This window comes from Equus quagga, chromosome 2 (assembly GCF_021613505.1).
Source record: "Equus quagga isolate Etosha38 chromosome 2, UCLA_HA_Equagga_1.0, whole genome shotgun sequence".
Taxonomy (NCBI): Eukaryota; Metazoa; Chordata; class Mammalia; order Perissodactyla; family Equidae; genus Equus; species Equus quagga.
In genome coordinates, this window is record NC_060268.1 from 45,591,862 (window position 1) to 45,619,590 (window position 27,729).

The following is a 27,729-nucleotide window of genomic DNA, read 5'->3' on the forward strand; positions in this document are numbered from 1 at the left end:
TCCCAGCCGTTACCTTTGCCGCGAGGCCTGCGCGGCGCCCGGCCCTAGCAACGGCCCTAGCAACGGCCGGGCTCCGCCCTCCGGTGTCTTCCGGAAAGCGCTCCGCCGCGTCCGTGCGCGTCCACGGCCGGGCGCGCGCCTCGGGCTCGGGCTCGGGCGGAGCGGCGGAAGCGTGGAGCTGTGCGAGGACCCGCGGGCGGTGCAGGTCTGAGTCCCACTCCGATCCCCCGGGCCTGTCCCCGCGCCTGTGTGGGGACCCGGGGCCCGGCCCGAGCGGTGCGGCTGCGCGCAGTGACGCTCCTCGGCCGGGCCCCAGCGGAGGTCGCGTGTGAGCCTGTGTCGCCTGTGAGCGGGACGCTGGTCCCTGCGCGGGCGCTCGCATTCTTAGGATCTTGTGGGCCCTTGGGGAAAAGGCTTTCGAATTTTTCTTCAAAAATATTTTTTTTTCCCTAACAATTATTTTCGGTGCGTTCCGCCCCAAGGAAAGGTTGTCCTGGGCAAAGTTAGTCCCCTTGGAACCCTAATCTTTATCTTTTAGCGTTTGGAGTGGTTTTTGGGCTGGACTGGTTATCACAGAAGGAGCAGCTCAGTACAGACATAGTATGCCAAGCAGGGTATCTAAAATACTAAGATTATGGTTACATAATAAGCAAAGGAGTCTGTTCCTTCTGTCTGAATTATTTCTTGGGAGTGTAGGAGAGTCAGGAAGTATGTTAACACTTTAAGGTGCCAGTTCTGAGGAGTTGGCTGATAAAGTCGCTGCTTGACTTAGAACCACAACATTTAAGGATTACTTCTGTCTGAACCCCAGTGCAGCATGAAAAACTAAGGCCAGACAGTCTGCCTGCCACATGGCGGGTGGTGTGGCAGGGGCCCTCAGTCCTGTAGGAAAAAGGTGGTACCACGGATTTGAAAATAAAAGGATGTTGGACCTGTACCCATTATGTGACCAGGTTCTTAAAAATACTCTAAGAATAAAAAAAATTAAAGTGGATTTTATCCAGAACTGAACTGGCCCACAGTACAGGATAGGGGAGTTTTATATCATGTTCCACTGGGAGGTGAGTTAACTTGTAGCTAGGAACCTTTTCCATTATTGTTTTGCAAAAAAAAAAAAAAAAAATCTGCCAGGCTGCCCCTTGTGCCAGGCTGCAGAAGGCCCATAAAGGTAGTTTGTTGGGTGCTGCAGTAGCGAGATGCACACTGGATACTGTTTTTTCCAGAATGGTTTTGATTTAGTTAAGTGTTTGTTGAATTCCTCCTGCTGCTTAACACACGGAGATAGGTGAAATCAATAAAGATTTCTGCCCTTGCAGAGTTGACTGTCTGCTCGGAGCATTCCCTTCACTAAAAGTTAACTCTGAGTTAAAGTATATTTTTCCGTGTTAAACAAGTGGAAGCAATAAGTGCACGGAGGTAAAGAGGTGTGAGAGATTGCCGTAGACCATCTAGAGAGCTGACTTTGAGACTAAAATTAGAGGATTATGTGCAAGGTAGAACTGATGCATCTTGGTGAGTTATTAGTTTTAGGGTAAAAGAGGGTAGAAAATTAATTTGTTTTCAACCTAAGTTGCAGAATGATGGGTGTACGGTCAAGGTAACAATATTTATTAGTTCCATAGGAATAAAGTCTCTTTATGTTTTCTGAGTCATCCCCACAAACTCCACTTGTATTTCCTTGCACGTTTGATGATAACGAGTATGTTTTGAAAGTTTGAATCATCACGTTTGCAGCAAATGATTTGTACACCTTTGAGGCCGGCTGTTGGGTAGGTCAGGAGAGAGGCCCTGCTCCTATGGTTTCAGAGGTTTTTGAAGAGAGCCTCGTAGAACTACAACTGCAGGCCCTAGAAAGACTCACAAGTAGTTTTCCATTGAATGTCTGGCCACCCTGTTGACTTTCATGACATCTGCAGCAACTGCATGCTTCCCCACTATGCCTGGGCCCTTTGGTGGTACATGCAAACCCATAAATGGCTACTGGAATACCCAGGCAAATGGAATCAGGTTCAATTAGTCCAGTCCAATTTCTTTTTTAGGATGACCCTCATGATCTGGATACCTCAAGACTGTTACAGCCTGAAAATGTTTTTCTGTAAGAACCCCGGATGACACCAGAACAAACCCAAACCGAGAGGATTTAGGTGACACTTAATTAGCTTCCAAGTGCAGGAGAGACCTTTATTCGCTTGTGACAGTTGACCTGTTGTAGAAGATTTAACTCTCATTTCTGGAGACTTGTAGGAGCTCTTCTCAGAATTTTAAGGTTGCTTCTGTCTTTAGAATAAATTCGTATACAAAATATTGTGTCTGTATATGCATTTTCTAGAGAGAAGGTCCAGCACTCTCTTGCGATCTTAAAAGGATCTGAGACTCAAGAAAAAGTGGTAGCTTAATATCCTTCACTCCTAGTCATTGAGAACATGTTCACAAAGATAGAAGCCATTTTTAGGGAGGTGATTTGGAATGAAGGTCAGAAGTAGATGTTTTCCATTTGTGAGCCAGGAAGAAGGGATGGGACCATCATTCTCCAATATCACTTTCTCTGAGCAACCCAAGATTTAAACCTGTGCCTAATCAGTACACATCAAAAATATTTATTTGATTTTGGTTTCCCCCTTGGGTAAATGTGGCAAATATATTTTACTTTTGCTGCCATGACCAGCATCTTTTTTCTTTGCATCTCTTTATTTGGGCCTCAAGCTCCTTGGGATTTGTAGTCTATAAAAAGCTCCTGATGAGTAATCAAATTAGTGCCACTAACTTCTTGTTAGTAAATCATGTTGTATTTTATGTTCTACTGGACTTTTTCTTCACTTTCTATCTGGGAGACCGCAGAAAGTTTCCTGTCGGTGTTTGTACTCAGAGTGTCTGGAGGCTCATGGTTACAAACCATGATGCCATAAGGCTTTATAATGAGAGAATCATTTTATGGCTTTGGAATGCATATCAAGTCAAAAGGGCCCCTGTTTCTTTTCTCCCTTAAAAGATATTGTGCTTACAGAGTAGTTGAATAGCAATTTTGGCAGCCATTGTCCTTCTCTGAAGAAAATGTTTTAAGTGGGAATGTTATTTTACTTTTTTACCTCTAGTACTAAAGAACTTGCATGGTGTATATTTTCAAAAAACAGTATGACTTCTTAAAGTGAGTGGATATTAATGTTACTTTGTAAAGTTTTTAAATGTATAAGATCAGGAGTTAATATTTCTGGGCATATATTTCACTTTTTGGGATATTTTACAAGTTATGATTGGTAGTAGATGCCTCTCATTTTAATGGCTGTTGAGTTATATATCTTGTGTGTGTTTTAATTTAAGTTGGAGAGAAATATATCTTTTAGAACATATCCAACTAAATTATACTAATTTCACTGGAACCTGGTATTTTTACTAGAGTTAAGGTTGAGATTTGATGTCATGTATCATTAATTCAAAATCGGAACCTACAAGGTCGAATACATTCCTGTCTGATACTAACATTAAACCATTACATTCCTAATATAAAATAAAATTGCTATCCATAGAATGAAAGAGTTACTGAAAAATGGATTGTTGGTACCTAAACTTTATGTTTGAAATAATTTTTCTAAGAGAGCACCTTTCTATTTTTATGCAGGGAATGGTCCAAAAGGGTAACTTATTGTTTTGAGTCTGTTGCTTTTTAATTTTATATTTTAAGGCATGCTAATTTATTGGTTTTAAAAACTTAACATTTGTTAATAAATACTAAAATCAGCACCTAGCTGTGAAATAAATTGAGTGATTTTCTTGGTTGAGAGAGTAAAATATCTTCTGTTTTTATTTTGCCCTCCCGCTTTTCTTTTTTCCAGTGCACCTATGATATGTGTTTTAGAAATAGATGTTAAATTTTGGTTTGAATGAAAAAATGTCTCTCAATCCACCTATATTTCTCAAAGAAAGGGAAGAAAATAGTTCAAAATTTGTGGAAATACAGCAGCCACAAACTGCTTCCAGATCTTCAGAAGATCCTCTGCAGAACTTATGCTTAGCTTCTCAAGAAGTTCTTCAAAAAGCTCAACGAAGTGGGAGATCCAAATGTCTCAAATGTGGTGGTTCCAGAATGTTCTACTGTTATACATGTTACGTCCCGGTTGAAAACGTGCCTCTTGAACAGATGCCACTTGTGAAGGTTGGTAAGAGATTTAATTGTTTGAAAGAAGAAGAACAGATTTGAAAAAGACGTCTTATATAGGCCTGCTCTAATATAATTGATAAGCTTGATAAATACCATCGTTAGGAAAATGAATTATATCAATAGAGAATTTAATCCTACGGACTGCTAAACCTATTTGTTTTTCTTGTCTCTGGAAAAAGAGACACAAAAAATGTGGCATTAACGCCAATACTACAAGAAACAAGTTTATAGACTACCTGAGGGAGCGTTGAAGACTACCTCGGGTCCTCAGACTGTCCTTTGAGGAAACATCCCAACGGAACTAGGATTGATTTTCTTTGGCTTTTGTAGAATGGGCTTTTTAGCCCCATCCTATACGTGGAGATGGAACAGATGTCACTGACTAAAACTAAACTAAACTAAAATTTAAAAGACTAAGACCTATTCATTGGGTTATATTATAATTGTAGTGATCTTAAATATTAATTTGAAATGATTGCTTACCTTTTACTTTTTATTGCTTACCAATACTATTCTTGTGTAGTAAAAGGTCCATAGACCAACATTTCTGCATAATCAAAGAAGAATTTATTATATATTTGTTAACTTATATGTCTGGCACTGACGTGAACTTTAGGAGTAAATCGAATAATGTATAAAATCCAACTGCTGCCTATTAGTACTTGAGAGAGACTAAACGCTACACATGGACTCAGAACTTGCCAGGAAGAAAATAAATTGTAACTATATTTGAAATATTTAATGTGGTGATTTTAAGGTTCCTTTAATTTTAAGTAAGAAAAATACTTTAACACTCATATTTTGTTACTTGAATGTTACTTTAGCCTATTTGTCGTCTTGGCAAGTCTCTTCGTGGGTCTAAAATCACACTTACCAGGCTAATGGAAAGTTTACTAGCAAGAATAAGGGAGCGTGGAATCTAATATAAGCTTCGTAGTTACCTCAGAAAAACCTAGAGCTTGGGGATAATAATACTTTTTAAGTTTCCCATTATCTTATAAGAATGTTACATTTCAAAGAATAGTTTTTGAAGAATATGCAGAATTATTCTATCTTCTATTTATATCAAAGCCACATAAAGAAAGTATCCCATTAAAAGTTTTATTTTAAAATGTGTTCAAAAAGGATTGTAGATCAGAATAATAAAAGTCAAAAATATATGGACAGGGCTAATATTTTCATAAAAATTTAGTAATAGAGGATTATTTTCCAAATCAGTGGTCTAATCTCCCCTATTTAATAGAATTGACTCAAAACATTATGCCAAGTGTTTGGTCAACTCTACATGGCCTACTGGACTGTGCGGAGTTTTCTGAAGTGTTTGTATTTTAATGGCTATATATAAAATTTTATATGTCAATATATTTTAGTAGTAATAAAAACTCTACAAAGTTTCTAATTTCTACTTTATTTTTATTTTAACAAATCATTCAGCATAGATAGCTTGCTTGGGAAGGGAAGATGACTACATAATGAGTAAGTACCTCCCAAGCTTTAAATTTTAGTCTAGAGAATAAATTCATAAATATCTATCTTTTCATGCAGAATATGATTTTTTTTAATACCATGAAAAATGCATAAGCAAAGGTAAAAGGTGCTCTTGGGTTTTTTCTAAAAGGGGAGAAAGAAACCGTAAGGTAGGCGCTGGCCTAGTGGCACAGCAGCTAAGTTCGCACGTTCTGCTTCAGCGACCTGGGGTTTGCCAGTTCGGATCCCGGGTGTGGACATGGCACCGCTTGGCAAGCCATGCTGTGGCAGGCGTCCCACATATAAAATAGAGGAAGATGGGCATGGATGTTAGCTCAGGGCCAGTCTTCCTCAGAAAAAAGAGGAGGATGGGCAGCAGTTAGCTCAGGGCTAATCTTCCTCAAAAAAAAAAAAAAGAGAAAAAAATGAGGAAAAAAAGAAACCATAAGGTAGAAGAAAGCGTCATCTTTATTAGAGTTCTCGAATTTACAAGGCTCCCTTTGGAAAGTTGAGAATCATATGGGGAAAAATTTAGGGCTCCTTGTTAATGGTGTTTTGTCGCATTTGGGCAGACAGTTTTGTGGTAAATCTCTTATAGGAAACATAGGTGTTAGAGAACAGATTGATGTTCTTTATGTGTGTGAAAACAAATCGCCTCAGCTTGAACTGCGGCTGGTCAACACTGCTGGTGTTAACTCTGTACCCTGTTGTTATTTAAGAAGAATCTTTCTTCAAAATGTGTGAACTAGAACACAAACATATATTTCCATGATTTTATCTGTGTCTGTGCTTTTGTTTCATAGTATTGGAAATTTTAGGCTTACCCAAGGAGAACTAAAGATACCTGGACTGGGACCCAGGAAAACCTCTTCAACACAAATTTTTCATAATTGTCTTATACTTGTAGATTTTACTCCATAAAACTTTCTCTTTTTATTGTGTTATGTTAAAAATAGGGTAAGTACATGATTTGTAAAATATATTAATAACACTCAGTCCTGTGTCCTTGATATAAAGGGTATCCTTCAACATAACCACCTGATCAGAAATGTTGGTGATCACCTTTGAAATTTTCAGCTCTATTCATCAGCCATATAAGAGAGCATTTTTATTAGTAATAGAATACTTTATCATGATCTGCTTTCTTTGTCTTCTTTCCTCTTTCCTACCTTCCCTGGGCTGAGATAATGCTGACGTGGTACTGAGAGAGCCTGGGGAATGTAGTGTCAACAGACTGGGCAGCATGAGGAAAGTCTGATGTAGAGTTCAGCCAGAAGTAGACTGATGTAAAATCATTTGTGAACTGCCTACTTAAATGGTAAATTTTCTGTAACTAGAAATTTGATGATTTGAAACAATTGGCCCTAACTTATAAATGATCACTAGGCCTAAGTGGGGAGGGTAGGAGACATGGGGTTTGGAACGCTAAATTGAAAACTATTTGGGCTGCATATTTATGGGCCTTCTTGGGTATATACCATCCTTTCTCCATATAATTGTCCAGAAAGATAAAGTATATGCAACTGGGATCATTTAGTCGCATGCAGCAACTGCTTCTTTAAAACATAGTTCTGGAATTAGTGATGCATACAACAATATGGACGAATTTCAAAATAATATTTTGAGTGAAAAAAGATGAAAAGAGTACGTTCTATATGATTTCATTTACATAAAATTCTAGAAAATGTAAACTGATCTATAGTGATAGCAGATCAATAGTTGCGTAAGGACTGTGGGTGGTAGGTGGTGGGGAAAAGGGAAGGAGGTGGGCTCAAGAAGTCTTTTGGGGGTGATGGATATGTTCATTGTCTTGATTGTGCTAGTGAGTTCAAGGGTGTAACATATGTTAAAACTCATTGAATTGTACACTTGAAATGTGTGCAGTTTATTATATTGATTTTACCTCTTTAAAAAATAAGAAAAATAGTTTTGTACTCCAGGATAAAATAGTTGAGTGCCCCAGAGTAAATCCCTAGAATCCTGCCTGTTTAGTTTGGGATGGAGGCTGGAAGAGTGCTTGTCATGACCAGTAAGTCGTTTGAAATCTGCAGTAAAGAATCCATCTCAGAGACTTTCTCATACATATGACTCGGCTTTCATTTTCATAATCATAGCTGAATGCAGGACCTGACCAGGCATTATACAGTAAACTGAACCAAACCAATCAGTAAAATAATAGAAAAATCGAACTCAAGAAATGTAGGAGAAAGTTAGTTTTGCATAGAGGCAGGACATAATCTATAACAATTAAATAATGAAATTTTAAGGGAAATAGGCAAAATCATTTTGAAGAGAGGTATTTTTTATATAAAGAATGCGCCTCAGTGACCTATTCTGTTACAGCTTTGCCAATTGATAATTATTTCATTTGTGCTGCTAAAGGCCACTGCTGAGGATCATGATGTTCACAACAAAGGATAATACCTTTGATCTTTTTTTTTTTAAACTTCAGTTTTTTTTTTTAAGATTTTTTTTTTTTTCCCCTCAAAGCCCCCCAGTACATAGTTGTATATTCTTCGTTGTGGGTCCTTCTAGTTGTGGCATGTGGGACGCTGCCTCAGCATGGTTTGATGAGCAGTGCCATGTCCGCGCCCAGGATTCGAACCAACGAAACACTGGGCCGCCTGCAGCGGAGCACGCGAACTTAACCACTTGGCCACGGGGCCAGCCCCTAATACCTTTGATCTTAAAGGATGTATAAGGAACAAAATTTTAACTTGAATTTTAGATCTGATGCTTTTGCCCAAACTTATGTTTCCTTTTAATATATCATAAAATTAACAAGTCTAAAATTTAGAAGAATTATAAAAAATGTCTTAGTGCTGGCCTGGTGGCATAGTGGTTAAGTTCAACACACTCTTCTTCAGTGGCCTGGGGTTTGGATCCCAGGCTTAGCCCTACACCACTCCTCAAAGCCATGCTGTGGCAGAGATGTGCATATAAAAAATAGTTGAAGATTGGCACAGATGTTAGCTCAGGGCCAATCTTCCTCAAAGCAAAAAGAGGAGGATTGGCAACAGGTGTTAACTCAGGGCCAGTCTTCCTCACCAAAAAAAAAAAAAAAAAAGTTCTTGACACAAATCCTGAAATGCAAGGAATTAGATTAATGCCTATGTAACTTAAATGAAAATGACATTGGAGCTTTGCTTTAGAGCAGATTCTATGTTAGATGAGTTGAAGATAGTTCTGTTATGTGATTAACAATATCAAGGAAGAAATTTGGTTTGCTTTATGACTCTGACTATTCTTAATCTGGTCTAGAAAAGTATGACTTTCAAACCATAAGAATATTTATAGTAACTTCTTGTAAACTTGCTATTTAAGCTTTAAAGACCATTTTTATTAACATAAAAATTAGAATTTTTATATTTGTTTTAATTGTCTTTTTTTTTAAATTTTAGCTTCCACTGAAGATTGACATCATTAAACATCCAAATGAAACAGATGGCAAAAGTACTGCTATACATGCAAAACTCTTAGCACCTGACTTTGTAAATATTTACACGTACCCTTGTATTCCAGAATATGAAGAAAAGGACCATGAAGTAGGCAGCTTGTTTTTTACAACTCTTCACATCAAATCTAAAAATGACTTTTACATTCTATTGCCTTTCTGAACTTACTTAACAAAATTTAATATTTTTCTTAATGACCTAGGGTTATTCTCATGTGGCACTAAGCAACATATAATTTACTTCATTGGTATCTTCAAAGATCAAATGATCCTAGATTGTTAGGCTTTTTTTAGTCTCTCTTTCCACTTTTTATAGTTTTTCTGCATTATTTCTTCAGGTTTTTACTCTATGCCAGTATTATTGTACCCACTTTTACTTTCTGTCCTCTCCATCTCCCTGCATGTACTACACATAGTCTAATTTGATGCGAGCTGAGAAACCAGATTACAAATGATGTTGGAGTTTTTCCAGAAGAAGAAAAGAAAGACTGAGTTAGAAAGCTTTTCAGGAATTCTCCCTAAGTTAAGAGTCTTAGTATATGGCGTTTGTAACATTTCTTTTGGCTGTTCAGAGGCCTTCCTTGCTCTTCTCTAAATTCTTAACTGGTTTTCACATAGTTGAAATTGTTGCGTTCGTCAGATATTACTGGTCTTGTTGAAAAGTAACGTTGCAATAGATCTCAAAAAACTAGGCCTTGGCTGCTTCTGAAAGAAGACTCCCCTTTTTAGGTCTCTTGGAGACCATTTGTTGGTGTGGTTAATCTAGAAACAAAAATACATTCATTTGTTCTAGAAAGAACTTGGTAAGTTTTTCCTTTCCTATCAATATATATATTTTTTTGGTTGAGTTTATATAGAAAGTTGTATTTGTAAATAATATCTGAGTTTTGGATTTAGGAATATATTTATGTTTCCTTCTCTGCTCAGCCAGGTTTTATTTATGTCTGTTAAATAGAACATGGTGCAAGGTTCTGTAAAGAGACGTGATATGCTTAAATGCAAGAATATTAAGAATCCCTGGAGTTTGCTGCTTGGGTCTGTGGGAAATATAGGCATGCACTGAGAAGGTTTGAAAAACTTTTATAACTTTGAAGTTTATAAATTCAAGATTTTTTGTTTCTTCAATTTTATTTTTATAATGCTTATTTTTTCATATTAAAAATGATACATGCTCATTGAAGAAAATTTGGGAAAAAGAGAAAAGTATGGGAGATAAAATGCTCATGATTTTACGCACATTTGATTATTGAACAAGTACTTACAGGGTGTCTGCTTTGTGGCAGGAGCTTTTTGGATGTGGGAGGATCTGATAGTATATAAGGTCTTGGTAAAAACATGCTGAAAGAGAGGAGGTACCATAATTTACAGAATTATTCCTTGAAAGTTAGGTTTTTCAGTTTTAACTTTTCACTATAATAAATATGCTTTAACAAATATTCTGGGAATTGTGAGTGTATTTATATTTAGGATATTTTATTAAGATAAATTCCCATGAGTGAAATTATTTGACCAAAGGGTATGAACATTTCAAGTCTCTTGGTTTAAATTGCCAAATTGCTTTCATGAAGAGTTGTACTATTTACGCCTGCCATCAGTAATGACCATAAAAGCCCATTACATCATTTCCTCACCAGCATTCACTGTATCATTTGTTTTATCTTTGTATATTATATAGGTGAAAGTGATATTTCATTACTAAGAGCTTGCAATGGTTCTTTTACAAAGAACACATACTTTGCCTTTTATTTTGTGAAATAGTATAGAGTTTCGTTTTTGATTCAAGGTACAATTAACTTGGCCTCTATCAATAGGTGAATAACTTATTTTGAAGTAATACTTTTAGGTAGTATATCATGATTATGAATTACTAGGGAAAAGCCAAACACTTTACATATTAAAGAAGCGTGTATAGTAGAACCTGATGCTTGTTTCTCAGCTGTACACCATATTTTTTCTCTTAAAGTTTAAGTCAGAATTTATTCATTTTGAAAGTCATAAGAGCACACTCTAATTTGAGTTTCTTTGCTTCAGGTTGCACTTGTTTTTCCTGGACCTAAGTCTGTCTCAGTAAAAGATATTTCGTTTCATCTGCAAAAAAGGATTCAAAATAATGTTAGAGGCAAAAATGATGACCCTGACAAGCCATCCACTAAACGCAAGAAAACTGAGGAAGAGGATTTGAATGACAGCAAGTGCAAAGACACAACATTGAAAAAAATTATATTTATAGATAGTACCTGGAACCAAACAAACAAAATATTCACTGATGAGAGACTTCAAGGTAAGAAAATAAATGTTGTTTTTTTTGGATTGTACCTTCCCCTAACTTTCATTTCAAAAAACTTCAAACCTATGGATATATTAGAAGAAGAGTTGCATTGACTACTCCTACATTTTGCCACATATGCTTTATTTCTCTTTTTCTATTATACGTGTCTGTATACTTAGATATTATGTATATTTTTGGTTGAACCTTTTGAAAGTAAGTTGCAAGCTTTACAACATTTTACCCTTAAATACTTAAGTGTACATATTTTAAGAATAATTGCAATATTCACTCTAAGAAAATTTATAGAAGTTCTATAATACCTATTATACAGTCTATATTCAATTTCCCTAATTGACCCAAAAATATGTTTTGTAGCTTTTTTCCCTCTGATACAGCATGTAAACTCCCATTGCACTTGGTTATTATGTCTCTTTAGTCTCTGTTAATCTACAACAGTCCCCTGTTTTTGTTTTTTGTGAGTTAGACCATTAAGAGGACAGGTCAATTGTCTGAATATTTCATCATGATTAGATCATTTTAAATATTTTTTCAAGTATACTTACCAATAAGGATAAATCCAGTATGGTCCGTGACGATCCCAGTTTGTACCTGTTGTCTTGGTGTAATTGTTAATAGCATTCCCTTTCACTCTCAGAAATTAACCTGTTTATCTGATAAATTCTGTGATTACCCTATTCATAGGTGAAATTGTATACTTATTATTCTGTCAAGTCCAGAGGCATATGATGTAAGTTGTTCCATTATTGGTGATAACTTTAATCACTTGATTAAAGAGGTGATTGCCAGATCTTTCCATTTTAAAGGTTTATTTTCTTCTTTGAAGTTAGTAGTAATCTATGGGTGATGCTTTGGGACTGTATGCTGTCTGTTTCCTAACTGCTTTTCTCTAAGTCGTTTTAGTATCATTGATGACTCTTGCCTAAACCAGTAATTAAATTGAGGATTGCAAAATGATGAAATTTTAATTTTATTATTTCTTTGACATTTGTTAGCTGGCATTCTTATGTAAAGAAGAGCTTTTACTTTCCCCCTCTTCTTTTTTCCTCTCTCTCCCCTTGCCCTTTTTCGAGATCACTGTAGTCTTAAGGATGTCTTTTTAATTCAGTATATTATAATCTATCATGATCGATCGTACTTTAGATGCCCAGATTACCTCAGGTTTTGCTGGTAGGAGCCCTTCAAGTCCTTTGTGACATGGCCTCATTAGTCTTTCTGGTTCAACAGGATGTCTCAAGTTCACTTGTACTTTTTTCCTGCCCCAGACCTAGAATTAATCATTATTCAAAGGAGCTCTGGTTCTTTTTGGTGGGGAATGATATTAGAAACCAAGATCTGGTAAATTTATTACTACTTGGATGTCATTGCTTTAGTGGTTAGAGCCAAGAAAAATAAACATATATCATGAGTTCACATGGATAGTTCCAATTCAGATGTAAAATTACAGGCATTTTCTTTCCTTTGTTGTATGTTTGTATCCATTTTTCTCTTAGAATGAAAAGCTCAGTTGCTAATAATAATGGTTTAAAGAGTTGCTTTATTTGTCCAAGTAACACCGCTAGTAATATGAAGAACAGGAGGTCATATTACGTCTCTTGTTTCCTGAACCTTACTCAGTTCTTCATGCTTTCTTAGTAGTTTCTCTAAAAGCGTTGGGTTTATTTTCAGCTCTTACATGGCTTTGTTTGTGTACCATGTATGATTAGAAGGCGAGAGCACTGCACAGTTTGTGTTAGGCAGTTGCTGAAACAATTTCAACCTGGGAGAGCTTCTCCAGGCTATTGTTAAAAATGTACATCATCTGGAAAAGAAAATTTATGACATTTTTTCGAGTCTGAATTGTGTAATTAGTCCCAAGCTAAAATGAGTGACAGTACTAGATTTAATTAGCTTAATTTATATAGTTTGTACCTCTGAGGTAACATACACGTTAGTAAGATTGCGTTGTCATTCTAATTGTGCATTGCGTGTGTGTATGTGTACGAGAAAAATAGGCAAAGAAATTGTGTGTGTGTGTGTGTGTGAGAGGGAGAGAGAGAGAGAGGGACTACAGAGCATAAGATCTGGAAAGACCTTGTTGCTGATGTTTAATAGAGAGAAGGAACCCTAAGGCCTGCTCTTTGGAATGCTGCCTGCCACATTACCTTGCATGGTTACAGCAGCAAGCTACTCCTCAGTTTGAAGATTTTTCTGAGTCATTTTTCTTTATAATTACCTTATATGGTAATTGAAAGGATCAAATGAAAGAACGTAAGTGAGAACACTTGAAAAAACTATAAAAGGAATTATCGAGGTACAATTCAAAATCTGTTTTCAGAGTGTCTGCATTTGTGCTTAAGGCTTCAAATCAGATTTGTACAAAAAATTTCTGTTATTCCTTCTCAGATCCCATAGAAAGTACCACATATTTTAATTCTCTGCTACATCAAAAATTTTAAAATAGGTTTCTTAATTCCTTCAAAATAATGAAATTAAACAGATTTCTAGAGTCAGTCGTATCTGCGTGTCCTACGTCAACCCCTGTCCCTCTGGCTCATCATTGCACCGCGGGGAATATTTGGGGCTCTGCACATATTTATAATCTCTGTATATATGAAATACCAGTTTCCAAACAAGCCAAGTTGCTTCCATGTTTGTTATAAATCATTGCCCTTAGCTTTTAAAACATTTTATCATTTGATGGGATTAAGTTTAACAAACCAACTCTAAACCTCAGTTTAAACCCTCAAATGTAGTGGATTAGAAATTATGTTTCTGTCTCTTATTATGAATGCTGAGGTTAAGAATCCCCTTAACAATATAAAAACATACTCTTTCGCCAAACTTTACAGAGAAATAGCTCTAGATGTTTTACTACTGTCAAAATAAAACATTTGAAGGTGGAGTGCCTAATTTAGTCATAAAACGTAAACCTACAAAGTGAAGAGCGACGTACATTCTTGAAGATTCCCATACGAAGCCTTGGAGGGATGTGATGGGGAAGGATGGTTTCTTCTTGTTCGGGAAGGATTCCAAATTATTAAAACTGGCATTGTATAGTAATTTGTTTAAAAGATTAGCCAGCTCTGTCCCTTCATTTTGACTGTATTGATAAAACGTTTAAAGGGACAGCTTTGTTCACATTGTAAGCATTGCCTAAACTATACTCAGTCTGTCAGTGAGTGTTGTCAGATACTACCTCATTGCATCCTCACACCAGCAACATAAGAATCGCTCAAGATTGTCATTCTCATTTTCCAGTTAAAGAAATTCCAGCAATAATTTTGGAGGGAAATGCCATTTGTAATTATCTGCTTTAAAGTTTTACTGCTAAAAAATTTTACTAATGTTATCTTAAAGCTGTTGATTGGCAGAAACACTAGCAAGAGAATTTTTTTAATGTATACGTTGAACTTTTGAAAATAAATATTGATTTTGTATATAATCCCATGTATTTGTATATTGGTATGTTTTAAAAGATTCTATATACTTCCAAGCAAATGTGTAAAATAGGATGGATTAGTGGTGATAAACACTAAATCTTGATTTTTATATTTAACATGTTAGAACATATTAGATGTATTATAGAGACCAATACCGTTTTAATAGTTACTCTTAGTTTATTTTTTTCTAAATTATATTGGTGATGTCAAAATCCTATGTTAAGATTTTAATTGTACTAACTACTTAGAACATTTTCAAATGCTGCCTTTACTTCTTGGTTATAATTAACATTAATACAAATAGTTCAAAGAGTTTGGTTTTTGTTGTTATAATTGTGTATCTTTGAATCAAAATTATTCAAATTGAAATATTTTCAAAATACCTGGATAGAATACTTTAAAGGCAGAATGGCTTTGGGATTTGTCCATTCATTCAGTAATGTTTCTTGAACACCTGTTCGTGAACAGGCAGTCTCCTAGATTTGAGGGATCTGAAGGAGAATGAGGCAATGTCTCTACCATCTGATTGATCACAGTGGCTATTAATTAGGGGTGTGTTCAACCGCATGAAACAGAAACCCTCCGTATCTCTTAGTATCTTAATTTTTAAAATATTATTTATTTCTTGTCATTCTCTGCTACATCTCTGAGGTAGCTTTTAGCGTAAAGTGATGTGTGACAGTAGGAAATATTGATGACTCAGAGGTCCCTAATCTGAGTCAGTGGGCCAGTTTTGATAGTGCCTTCTCCCTTCTATTTCTCATTTTAAGATAAAATGTGCTTTTAAAAAAAGTATGTCAAAATAAATATAATGTGAGTCAGAATGCTGGCCTAAGGTGCTAAAAGCATTCTGGGTCTGTATGTTGACATCTGAGTTATAAGAAGTGAGAGTGCTTTTCTGTGATTTGATGAATCATTTTCTGCTTAATGTATAGAGCAAGGCATTCTAGCTGACTGTGTCATTGAAGCTCCATAACACAGATGAGACAGAGCTAAAGAAACGGCTTTTGGAACTCTGTTCATGAAAATGTAGCCAAAAAGTGATAATCCAGAAGTAAACAGTTTCAAGGACCATTAACCTACCTATCTCTCAGTGTTTCAGAATAATGTTTTTAGTGTCAGTTTATCAAGGAAATTAAACTCTTCTGAAAATTGGTGAATTTAGTCCTGTCATGGGTCAAAATAAAAAAAGACACTGGTAAATAGAAGATGAAGATCTTAAATGTTAACTACTTTTCACCCATTGCTACAAGGCCCAAGACTTATAGGTAACCCTCATATATGAGATTTCATTCTGTATTTTATATTGCTTCTCTCTATATATATACCCTCATGCATTTAAGAAAATATCCTATTTGGAATTGGGATTGAAGGAATTTATCTGCGCTCTTAACAAAAAGTCCTTAAGATAATCAAGAGAAATCATCATTATTGTACCACACCCTGTGGTTAAGAAGAAATAGTTATACTTTTCTTATTTGTTTTTGGCAGGGTTATTACAAGTTGAGTTGAAAACAAGAAAAACTTGCTTTTGGCGCCATCAAAAAGGAAAGCCAGATACCTTCCTTTCCACAATTGAAGCTATTTACTACTTTCTGGTAGACTACCATACTGATATATTAAAGGAGAAATACAAAGGACAGTATGACAATCTTTTATTTTTCTACTCTTTTATGTACCAGTTGATAAAGAATGCCAAATGCTCTGGAGACAAGGAAACAAGAAAACTTATCCATTAGTTTTTAAGAAGCCATTTTTGTCATTTTATTTTGCTAAAATCATTAAACTTTTAATTGTGCTTTGTTTATTCTTAGGAAATACTCGTGTATAATGTCTGTTAGGCCACTTGATAAAATAATATTTCATTCATTTTACCTCATGTTTTTTAAAAGGAACTTATTTCTAAGGGAATTTTCAGAGACGGTGTTAACTGAAAAACTTATTTCAGAAGTTATTTGCTCAAGTTTGGCATATCTCAATTTTATTACTGTATTTTAATATAATGTGTTATATTTATATCTATTAGATATATTAGACGTAATTAGATGTTTGTTTAAACATTCTTATCTTTCCATCTATACTCACTGCCACATTTGGAGGTCGATGGGATCAGAATCACCTTGCTGAAAATGAAGTAAGTAGTTTGCTTGAGGTTATGGCAAACATAGGCCGAACTAGAATTGTAGCTCCAATCCCTAGGGCCATTTCTTTAAGTCCACACTGCCTGTGATGGACAGTTGTTGCTTTTTATATCTACTTGGCACCTTTTTTAGGGAGAAATTGCTAGCAGTCATGTGGTCCTGCCATAGGGATGAACATATGATGCAGTTTGGCAAGCAGAATGCTCAGTGATTAATCCAGGGATGAGCATGACACAGCATCTTTTTTGGTAAGTGATATGGATGCTGTAGGAGATAGGGGTTATTTTTCAAAAAGCACTATCATGCAGTGGTTAAAAGCACAGACTCTAGAGCTAGACTACCTGAATCTAAATCTCAGCTTTTCCTTGTTCAGTTACCAGTCACACATCATTTTCTTCATCTCTAAAGAGAGGATAATATGATGGTTGCCTTACAGGATTAGTATAAGGATTAACTTAGTTAATGTATCTAAAAGGGCTTTCAACAGCAGCTGGCATACAGTAAGTGCTCTATACGTGTTTACTCTTTTTATTTTGTTTGGAATGGTAAACTAAGAGTGATATAACCCTAGAGTTGCTGGCGGCATCTATGCTGCAGATGGCAAGAGCCTGCCTTAGAATGAAACTATCAAAGGAAAGTAGAGTGGAGAGAGGAAAAGACTGAGTTTTGAAGACATGGTTTAATCACCTAATCTAGCTGCTTGTGAATGGAGCCCTGCTGTGCTGGATACCTTCAGTTTGCCCCTCTGGGTCCACCCTCCACTCTTTGCTATTCTGCTTTCTGCTCCGTGAGGTGGGTTCCCTTGCCCTCTGGTTTTGGTTGGGTTCACCAGATGAGAAGCATCAGCAGAGGATTGGAGATTGAAAGGAAAATGAAATTGTGTTATTTACTTCCCTGGCTCTGCTCCTGCCTGGTCACCATGGTTTGTCTGTGTCTCTCTTCTGAAGGCCATCCTATCAGGCACCGTTTCCAAGCAGTTATTTCAGTTACCCTCTCTGATTTCAAGTCCCTGCTGCCTCCCTTTACACCTTCTCACTTAGGGGTAGTAATGGCTCCCAGGTGTTACTAGCCCCAGGTTGGTTCATTACCCTTTGTTGGTTTCCCCGACCCCTGCCTATACATTTGTAAATAGTCTTTTTATTATACTCTTCTCAAATATCCCCATTTGAAGTTGCCCTTTATTTCTTTCTCAGACCCTCACTGATGAGTTCACCCATGTGGATGCTAGAAATACAGTACATTTCCCAAGTATATTCAATGGGACACATAACTTGTTTTATGAGAAAAACAAGTTATTTTATGAGAAAACAAGTTATTGGTGAAATTTGCTGCACATTATATTCCTCTCTTAGGGATTCAGAAAGCACAGGCATAAAAGTGCTGAAAAGACCTGAAATAAATAAACATTTGGAACTTTGTTGAAGCTAGTATTTCTTAAACTTATTTGAATGAGTAATACCTACCAAGGTCCTGTGGAAATAGGATGTTTGAAACCTTGTAATTTAGAGCAATCCCTGATTGTGTATATGTGGCAACTGAGACCTAAAGAGATTAAGTGACTTGCCCAAAGGTCACACAACTAGTTAGTGGTAGAACCTGGCCTGGAATCTGGGCCTTCCTCTTTCATTCAGCGAGGTCACTATTTTATTATGCTTTTCATAAAAAAGAATGTGGATTGGATATGGTTTGAACATTAGTAGCCCGTTAGTCTTAGCCATATAAACTAATTGGCTTGCCTATTTAATAGTTATTTTACAAGAATAGAATTAAGATGGATTTCTTCGTGTTTAGAACTTTGCCCTGGGAACAGAGGAAGGCCTGAATTGATTTAAGCAGGGCCAAAGTTGGATTTCTCTGGGCTAAAATTTGGGCTCCCTTGAGCCAAAATCAGTTGCCATTTAACTGGCTCTACAAACCAGCTAAACATAACAGTTAAGAAGGAGAGGGGAAAAAAAAACAACAAGCCTATTACTTAATTGCCCCATCTCACAGCTGGAGAACCCACACACTTCATAAGAGCCCAATTTACAACTAAGGCCAGATAAAATCTCAAGTTCCCCAAAAACGTTAATAATACCTGTTACAACAATGAATTGGCTGTACTTGTCTTGTTTTTGTTTGGTTTGATAGACTGCAAAAATGGCCCTAATTCTTTACTCCTCCCTGTGTTCCTGATCCTTTTTCATGCTCCTTTATTTATTTATTTTATTATTATTGTTTTATTTATTTTTTTTGTGAGGAGGATTGTCACTGAACTAACATCTGTGCCAATCTTCCTCTATTTTGTATATGGGTCATGGCCACAGCACGGGTTGATGAGTGGTGTGTCGGTCTGTGCCCAGGATGCAAACCCATGAACCCCGAGCTGCCAAAGCAGAGCACACGAACTTAACCCCTTCACCACTGAGCCCAGCCCCCACGCTCCTTTAAAGTGCCTTTTCACTCTGATTCTGGGCCATGTGTATTTCCACAGATTTAGTGTGTTTCCACTTACTCTTGTGCTTCTCTTGTCACCCTAAGCACATACATGGCTGGGTTAACCTGCTGGAGGGTGAGACATGCATAGATCAGAGCCAAGTTACCTTGGTCACCACAGCTGAATCCTTTCTAGATTGGCTGATAGCAACCCCAGATATGTGAATGATCCCAGCCAAGATCAACAGAGCCACCTAAGTGACACCTAACTGATTGCAGATGTGCGAGCAAGGGATATCTATTATGCGACTGAAGTTTTATAGCTGTCTGTTATACAGCATTATTATGTCAATAGATATCTCATCTTTGGATACAGTATCAGACATACCTTTCTCAAGCAGCTTCTCAGATTCTTGGCCTCACTGTTTCCAGGCCACCAGCCGCTTGCTTTCCCATAGCTACCACCCTCCATAGTGAGAGACTATCAGCAAGCTTGTGTGATTCCTCTGCCTGAGGTTAACTAGCCACATGCTCAGAATCCCTGACCCATCCCAACACTTCTGGACTCTAGGAAGTACCATGCCACAGGGCTCCTCCAGTGACTGTCAGAAGGGCTAGATGATGTAGTCTGGACAAGCAGTGAAGTTAACTGTCTGGAAAACTTAGATCAATGGACTAGAAGAAGCTGTCAGATAAAGTCCTCTCCCTTCTTCTGATGGACTGTTTTGAGGCATAGTTTTCCACCATCTTACCCTAAGATGTACCATGTAGCTAAGCAAGTGTACTTGCCAAATGATTGGCTTTTTGTGAAACAGAAGACGAGTACTATACAGTAATTTCTCAATATACATTTACTTCCCATCATGGCTAGCGTTACTTCCTTACTTCCTCATTCTCACCAGCCTGGATTGCCCCTTCTAATAAAGTGACAGATTAATTTTTGCCTCAGGCTCTTTTTTTCTAGGGAAGCCAGGTGTTTTAGTCTGGATTTGGTGAGGAAAGCAGATTCATTACAGGTAATCCATGAATAAAGAGGTTTAATAAAGGAATTATAATTTACCCAAATATGAGAGTTGCTGAAGGAGTAAAGGTCTGGAGGATTGCAGCAGAAGAGGATTAGAGAAACAGTCACTAACTAGTTCAACCTGAGATGCTCAAAGTGCTCATAATGTAGTTTGTAGGGACGTGTGCATTTGGAGCATATTAAGTTTCTCATTCCCTTCATCTTTTTAGTCGCTCTTTGGTGCAGCTGAGAGGCATCCCCTTAATCCCTTCGGAGGTCTTAAAAAATGAGCCTCTGGCTCTCCCTTTATTTGGTCTTTACCTTCCAGCCTGTGGTAATGGCAGTACTCTATTTGGTCTTCGTCCTAAGGCTGCATTTAATGATCACACTTTTGATTTGGTAAAAACAATTTCATTTTCCAGCCTAGGCTCTTTATTCTCTTTCAACTCCATTTGCATACCCACCTCCTTATTTTTGAGCTTGTCTCTTTCTTATAGTACTTTATCAATTGCAGCTAATAGTAGCCAGCTTATTTCAAAATTCTGCCTCAAAATCTCACCCAGTGCCGTGAGTACATTTTCTGTCTTCCATGTTACTACAGGTGATAATTTCAGCAAATTTTTGCCTCTAAATACTGACAATTAAAAGACCCTGGTCTTTTCATTGTTTAGAATTGTTTAATTGTTTAATTGTTTTTAATTGTTTAAAAGTTTGGCTAAGCACTTAATGAACCTACAGTGAAGACCACCAGCCAAAAATCACCACCCATAAATAAGAGCCAAGTACCACTAGATACTTGGTGAAAGTCTCCAAATAGAAAAGAGGGGCCCAATAAATAAGGAGGGGGAAAATCCAGAGAAACAGACAAGCAGGGAACAAAGAAAACCTGAATATCTTTTAAAAATGGGTGGGTGGGGAAGTATATTATATTCACAAAGCAAGAATGGGATAGTATGAAAAAGAACAAGCAATAAGTGACAAAGAGGTCCTGTAAAATAAAAGTGTGATTGCTGAAATAAAAATCCAGTTTAAGATTGGAAGGCAAAATATAGCATATGAATAGAAAATTATAAGTTCCAAATAAAGTCCAACCTTAGTTTAAAGTTGTAATTGAAATCATAGGCTGCATGTTACATTGTGTGTAATAAATACCTGTGGGGAAAGACATTTACTGACAATAGTGCTTATACTAGCCATTACCCTTTGTTCAGGAGAAAGTAGGAGATTGTTTGTATACCAGTTACCATAAATTCACAGAGCATTAGCTGGGCAAAATGAAGGTCTATTCATAACCGTATATGAAACTGAACATACACTGCATATCATCATGAAATTGAGTTTCTAGCTGGAGAAAATTCACTCACCTGTGCTGTAATGTTCACACCAGCGCTTGGCTGATTAATTTACTGTCTATGACTTCGGTATCTTTATTCGGTAATTCTGCCACTATAACTGGAGTGAATAGTGAAAAAACAAGACTTGTTTTGCCTTTTTTTTCTAAAGATCATTTCTAAACTTAGAATGAAGTTTATTTTTTCCACTTGAGATCTCTCAGAAAGTCCAAGAAATGTAAAGGAGAAAAAAAAAGATTAAGGTCTACTCCGTGAGGTCCTTCATCTGAATAATAGGAGTTCAGCGAGAACAAGAATTGTGGGGGGAACATTTTTTTTTTAATTCCTAAAACTGAAGGACACAGGTCTTTAGAATGAAAAAATGGCACAAACTAAGGTTTATCACTAAGGAATTTCAGAACACCACAGATAGAAAATACTCAAAGTTTTCAAAGAGAAGAAACAACACATATAAAGACCAAGAATCAGGATGTCAGAGGACTTCTCTAAAACAACAGTAGAAACTAGAAGACAATGGAGTGATAACTTCAGAACTCTAAGTGAAAGCAATTTTCTACTTGGGTTCTATTTCCAGTCATACAATCAAGTGTGAGTATAGAATAAAAACATACAAGGTCTCAAAAATTTTACCTACCATAAATCTTTCTTGAGATAAAGATACGTAGGAAGATACTGGAGGATGTTTTGTAGCAAAATGGAGGAAGAAACCAAAAGGGAGGAAGAGAGCATCAAGAAAGCAGCAAAGGGAAGTCGCAGGATTTATCCACTTATCCATTCAACAGAAATTTTGGAGTGCCTACCAGATTCTTGTCCGGGTGGTGGCTATAGCAGGCCAGGTAATAAGCGCCAAGAAGGAAAGTAAAGCAAAGTAAGGGACAGACAGTAACTGGTGCAGCAAAGGGATGCTCCTTTGAATATGGTGGCCCGGGAAAACCTCTGCGGTGTGGTAAAATTGAGCAGAGACCTGAATGAAGGGAGAGAAAGTGAGCCATGCAGACAAGAGAATGGCATTCTAAGGAGAGGGAACAAGTATGTGCAGAGGCCCTGTGGCAGCAACATACTTGACATGTTTGAGAAGTAGCAAGGAAGCCAGTTTGGATCAATGTGTAGGGGGGAAAAAGTGGTAGAAGGTAAGATTATAGTGGATTAGGAATAAGGGGGCATCTTTAGTGCTTTGGAGACCATGGTAAGATGTTTGGATTTACTCTAGGTGAAATAGGAAGTCATTGGAGGATTTAAGCAAAGGGGTGACAAGATTTGACTTATACTTTAAAAGGATTATTTTGGCTCCCTTGTGAAAAATAGACTATAAGAGGGTTGGTTAGGAGTGAAGTAGGAAGATCAACTGGAAGCCTATTTCAGTAGTCCATGTGAAAGATGATTATTTGCTTGGAGAAGAGCCATCATGATAATGGGAGAGTGGTAAGGAAAGGTCAGATCCTGAATATATTTTGAAGGTGGAACCAAATGTGATTTGCAAATGAGTTAGGTACTGTGGTAGACATGATGTGCTGCCTCCATCCCCCTTCCAGGAAGGACTTGCTGATTAGCTTCAGGGAGTGTGGAGAATAGAAATCCTCCAGCTATCAGCATTTCATCTGCGGCAGTCATAGAAACTTCATTTGAGGTCACATCCTCCATAGATCTGAGTACTGAGCACAGTGAAGGTTTAAAGACCTTGCCATTTCAGCCTAATTCGTCACGTTATGTCAGGCAAAACTTGCTCCAGAGCTTCCTCCAGCGTAACTTGACCTCATCTGCCCCATCCTGCTTCCTCCCCTTCCCTTGACAGCTATTGTTCTCTAATAAACATCTTGCACCCCAGACTCCATCTCAGCATCTCCTTTCGGAAAACTCAACGTGTGACAGTACCAGGAGTAGTTTGAGCTGCTAATGGGGACCCCAGGACTTGTGGTACATGGAACACACGGAACCCCTAGTCTAAGGTGGCAGCTTTCACTAGTGATAAAATGAGAGGGTTTACTTGTGGAAGAGAATGAACTAGTGGGTGCAGTGTATCAGGTATTTGAGACAAATCGAGGAACTAGTAGATGTAAGGATAACAGAATTGGATGACTAAGTGCCACTGATGCTCTGCAGAAAGAGGGCCTCTTTGGTTGCATACAAAACTCATCCAGAACTGAATAGTCTGAGTGGCTGAACTGGTAATTGTCCTATGAGAAGAAATATTGGAATATCAGCCACAGTAAGTGTGGCGTAGAAGCATGTTGATGGACATACTGGCGCCGAATGTGGGTATGAACTGTGAAGGTTTTTGTATTGCATGTACTGCCCACCAGTTGGCATCCACTACTGAAGAGGCATTGAACAATAAAGACTGAATAAACTGTCCAGGTGACATCGTCTATCCTGCTTTGGTCATTGGCCAACCAGGGTGGCACAATGGGCACATGGATTGTCCGCTGTGGAGAGGATGAAGACTGAGCATGAGCAACAGCATGATTCCACTGATCAAGGCTGATTTAGGTCTTGCTGCTGCTGAATGCCCAACCTGCCAGCAATAGAGAGCAACACTGAGCTCCCAATATGATACCATTCCTTGAGACCAAATGTCAAGTTGACTACATTAGCCCCCTTCCATCCTGGAGGGACCAGCAGTTCCTTATCACAGAAATAGATACATATTCTAGATATGGGTTTGCTTTTCGTACTCACAGAGCCTCATCCAGTACCACCATCTGAGTGCTTATGTAACGTTAGATTCAGTAGCATGGGATCCCACATAAAGTCACATCAAACCAGGGAACCTGTTTTACAGAAAAGAAAGTGTAAGAGTGGACCCATATCCACAGGATCCACTGATAATATCACATACCTCACCACCCAGAAACTGCTAGTCTGAGAGAGCATTGAAACAACCTGCTGAAGGAATAGCTAAACATCAGTTGAGAGGCTGTGCCCTGCAAGGAAGGGGGGCCATACTCCAAGATGTGTTATATGCATTGGATCAAAAGCCTTTATATGGCACTGTGCCCCAATACAAAAAATATGGGTCTGGGAACCAAGAGACGAAAGCAGAAGTACCCCCGCCCCTTATCATCACTTCTAATGACCATTATGGTACTTTATGCTTTCTATCTTCACAACTTTGAGCTCTACATAGTGAGAGGTCTTGGTCCCTAAAGGGGACACACTTTTGCCAAGAAATATAGCAAAAATTCCATTGAAATACAAGCTGCAGCTGCCACCTGGATTCTCTGGTCTCCCGTATTCAGAGACCAGCTGGCAAGAAAAGGAGTCCCCATCTTGCCAGGGATGATTGACTCTGATCATCAGGAGGAGGTAGGGATGCTGGTACACAACAGAGGCCGGAGGGAATGTGTGGAGCCCAAGTGATACCCTCACCAAATTGTGACTATAATGAATAGATATAGCAACCCCACCCTGAAAAAGGCATGATGGCAGAAACTCAGACCCCTCAGAGAATAAGAGTCTGGGTTACAGCACCAAGTAAGCCACCAAGGGCAGCAGAGGTAGTAGCAGAGGGTGAGAAAATCTAGAAATGGTGGAGGAGGGGGGAGATGATGAGTATTGATTGTATTCCTGAGTCTGACTGCAGCAGCAGGGGCTGTGGTTTGTCCCACTAACCTTCATCTTCTAAGTTCCCCTGAGGAAAAGAGGTCCCTTCAATCCTGTAGGAACCGCCGCCTAACAATATCTGGAGAAATAGGCCTAAGTGGAGCAAGGGGTGGATTGTGGTAAGAAAAGAGATATGCCCAGATTCACTTCCAAGAAAGAACTTGCTGCCTGGCTGCAAGGAATGAGGTCAGCAATCTCCAGCTGTCAGCTTCTTCAGAGTCTGCATCAACTTCAGAGAACTGCTTTGCTTGAGGTTATGTCCTTCCCACATCTGGTGACTGAGTGAGGTCAGCTGAATGCAGCTGCAGAAGTGACTCTAGCACATATGGGGAGGAAAAGAGCTGAGCAGTCAAAACAGAATCGCGTGAAATAATAAATCATCATTTCAAAACACTACATTTTGGAGTGGTTTGTTGTTCAGCAGTAGATACAGAAATTGGTGTCAGGTGTGGGGTGTTGCCATAACAAAAAGCTGAAACATGGTCTTGGCTTTAGGACTAGGTGGCAGGTGGAGGTTGGAAGAGTGTCAAGAATATGGTTAGTAGAGGCTGAAAAGGCAGTATGATTGGCCCTCCCAAAGATGTCCACATCTTAATCCCCAGAACCTATGAATGTGTTGCCTTATGTGGTATACATAAGGGACTTTGTAAATAAGATTAAGGATCTTGTGATGTAGAGATTATCCTGGATTACCCAGGTGGGCCCAATATAAGCATAAGCGTCCTTAAAGTAGAAGAGGGATACAGAAGAGGAGGTCAGAGGGATGCGAAATGAGTACTTGACCCACTGTTGCTGGCTTTGCAGATGGATGAAGGGAACCACAAGCCAAGGAATGTGGGCGGCCTCTAGACGCTAGAAAAGGCAAGAAAACAGATTCCCCTCCGAAGCCTCCAGAAAGGAATACAGTTCAGCCAACACTTTGATTTTACTCCCGTGAGATCCATGTTGGACTTCTAACCTACAGAACTATATAATCATAAATTTGTGTTGGTTCACCCTGCTAAATTTGTGGTGCTTTGTTATAGAAGCAAGAGAAAAATTATACAGTTGGCTAGGAGGCTATTAGCCAAGGCTTGAGGAATAGTGAACAAACTAGTAGAGGACGGAAAGGCAGTAAGGAAATTATTAAGTGCTGGAAAATGTAGGAGCTGAGTTATGTGGTAATGGAATGCTTGACGATACTTTTGCCTGCCATAACATAGAAGATAGAAAATGAACCTTATAAGTTTATAGATCTCTTGAGATTTCCAGGCGGGGTAATGAAAGTACCAATTAACTTTTTATGGCTACTGATGATAATGTACAAGAAGAGAGAATTGAGCTAAAGAAGGAACTGTTCAATTTTAAACAAGATTTTAGAGGAAATATTTCCAACCCAGAACTTGTCGTTTCTTATGGAAAGGGATTGGAGGGTGGAGCCAAAATCCCAGAGTGAGGAACCAAGAAGCAAGGTGAGCTACAGATTAGGAAATCACCAGAGAGGGATGAACTGAACCACGACAAGGACTGTCCCTTGCCTTCAGTGTAAGGGCCCTGACAAAAATTTTAGTTTTGTGTCTCCTGTTTCCCTGACACCCTCTTTGATTGGGAGTGTCTGTGTTTTTTCTATCCTAGAAAACTTGGAGTGAGAGAAGCCACTCCCGAGCAGCTGCACCTGAGGAACAATGCCTGAGGAATTTTACCCGTATCTAGATCTGATTTAAACAATAAGATACTGATCTTAAACTTATGCCATAGTAGGATGAGACTTTCAGGGTACAGAGTGAGTATATTTTTGCATGTGGGTGGGACAAGAATTGTGGCCAGAGGGTAGACTGTGATAGAGTCTTTAAGGATGAGCCCCAAACAATTCCTCCCCTCCCACTACAAGCATACCACTCCTCCCTTCAAGGGTGAAATCCATTTTCCTTCCCCTTCAATCTGGCCTGGCCTTGTAACTTACTTTGACTAATAAAATGTGGTGAAAGAAAAGCCTGACAGATTTTGCTTTCGTGCTTTTGGATTCTTGAGCCGTCATGTTAGAATTCAGGCTATCCTGCTGGAGAGAGGGACCATGTAGAGAATCCCCAGAGACACCACATGGAGACAAAGGCCATATAGGGAAGAACTGAGATACCCCAGTCAATAGCATCAAGGTCCCAGACAAGTGAGAGAAGTCTCCTTGAACCTTCTAGCTCAGCTTAGCCATCATATGGTTGCAGCCACATGAGTGATTCTAGCTGATACCCTTTGGAGCAGAAGAACCACCAGTCAATCCACAGAAACATGAGGAATTTAAAAACAGATTGGTGGTTACCAGAGGAGAAGGGGGTGGGGGCAGGGCGAAAGGGGTAAAGAAGCACATATGTATGGTGACAGACAGAGGTTAGACTTCTGGTGGTGAACATGATACAGTCTATACAGAAGCTCAGTGTACACCTGAAATTGAGTGT

The 27,729-nt window shown here is 38.2% G+C and overlaps 2 protein-coding genes across 6 annotated transcripts in view; one reads left to right on the forward strand and one right to left on the reverse strand.

Moving 5' to 3' along the window:
* The window catches only part of FAM227B (family with sequence similarity 227 member B), a 217,312-nt gene extending 217,172 nt beyond the window's left edge, over positions 1-140 (reverse strand). Inside the window, exon 1 of the mRNA XM_046654495.1 lies at positions 14-140. The gene's annotated coding sequence lies outside the window, so the exon portion shown is untranslated. The remainder of the gene's footprint in view (positions 1-13) is intronic.
* On the forward strand, positions 93-16,591 carry DTWD1 (DTW domain containing 1). 5 transcript variants are annotated; one of them, XM_046654500.1, is made up of 6 exons: positions 140-205; positions 2,040-2,266; positions 3,831-4,150; positions 9,025-9,168; positions 11,109-11,358; positions 16,278-16,591. In XM_046654500.1, exons 3-6 carry the CDS (start codon positions 3,860-3,862, stop codon positions 16,523-16,525), a joined length of 933 nt encoding a protein of 310 aa, XP_046510456.1. In that variant the 5' UTR covers positions 140-205; positions 2,040-2,266; positions 3,831-3,859; the 3' UTR covers positions 16,526-16,591. The 5 variants fall into 5 exon arrangements, with proteins under 5 accessions (XP_046510455.1, XP_046510456.1, XP_046510457.1 ...); XM_046654501.1 differs by having other exon boundaries at positions 2,040-2,144; XM_046654503.1 differs by having other exon boundaries at positions 142-205; positions 2,040-2,095.
* The last annotated feature ends 11,138 nt before the right edge of the window (positions 16,592-27,729 follow it).

Bases quoted from the DNA above. Each gene is read 5' to 3' on its own strand.
- DTWD1 (XM_046654499.1), top strand. From the start codon at position 3,860: ATGTTAAATTTTGGTTTGAATGAAAAAATGTCTCTCAATCCACCTATA. The intron at 9,169-11,108 runs GTAGGCAGCTTG...TCTTTGCTTCAG, and splicing joins ATGAAGAAAAGGACCATGAA to GTTGCACTTGTTTTTCCTGG. The intron at 11,359-16,277 runs GTAAGAAAATAA...TGTTTTTGGCAG, and splicing joins CACTGATGAGAGACTTCAAG to GGTTATTACAAGTTGAGTTG.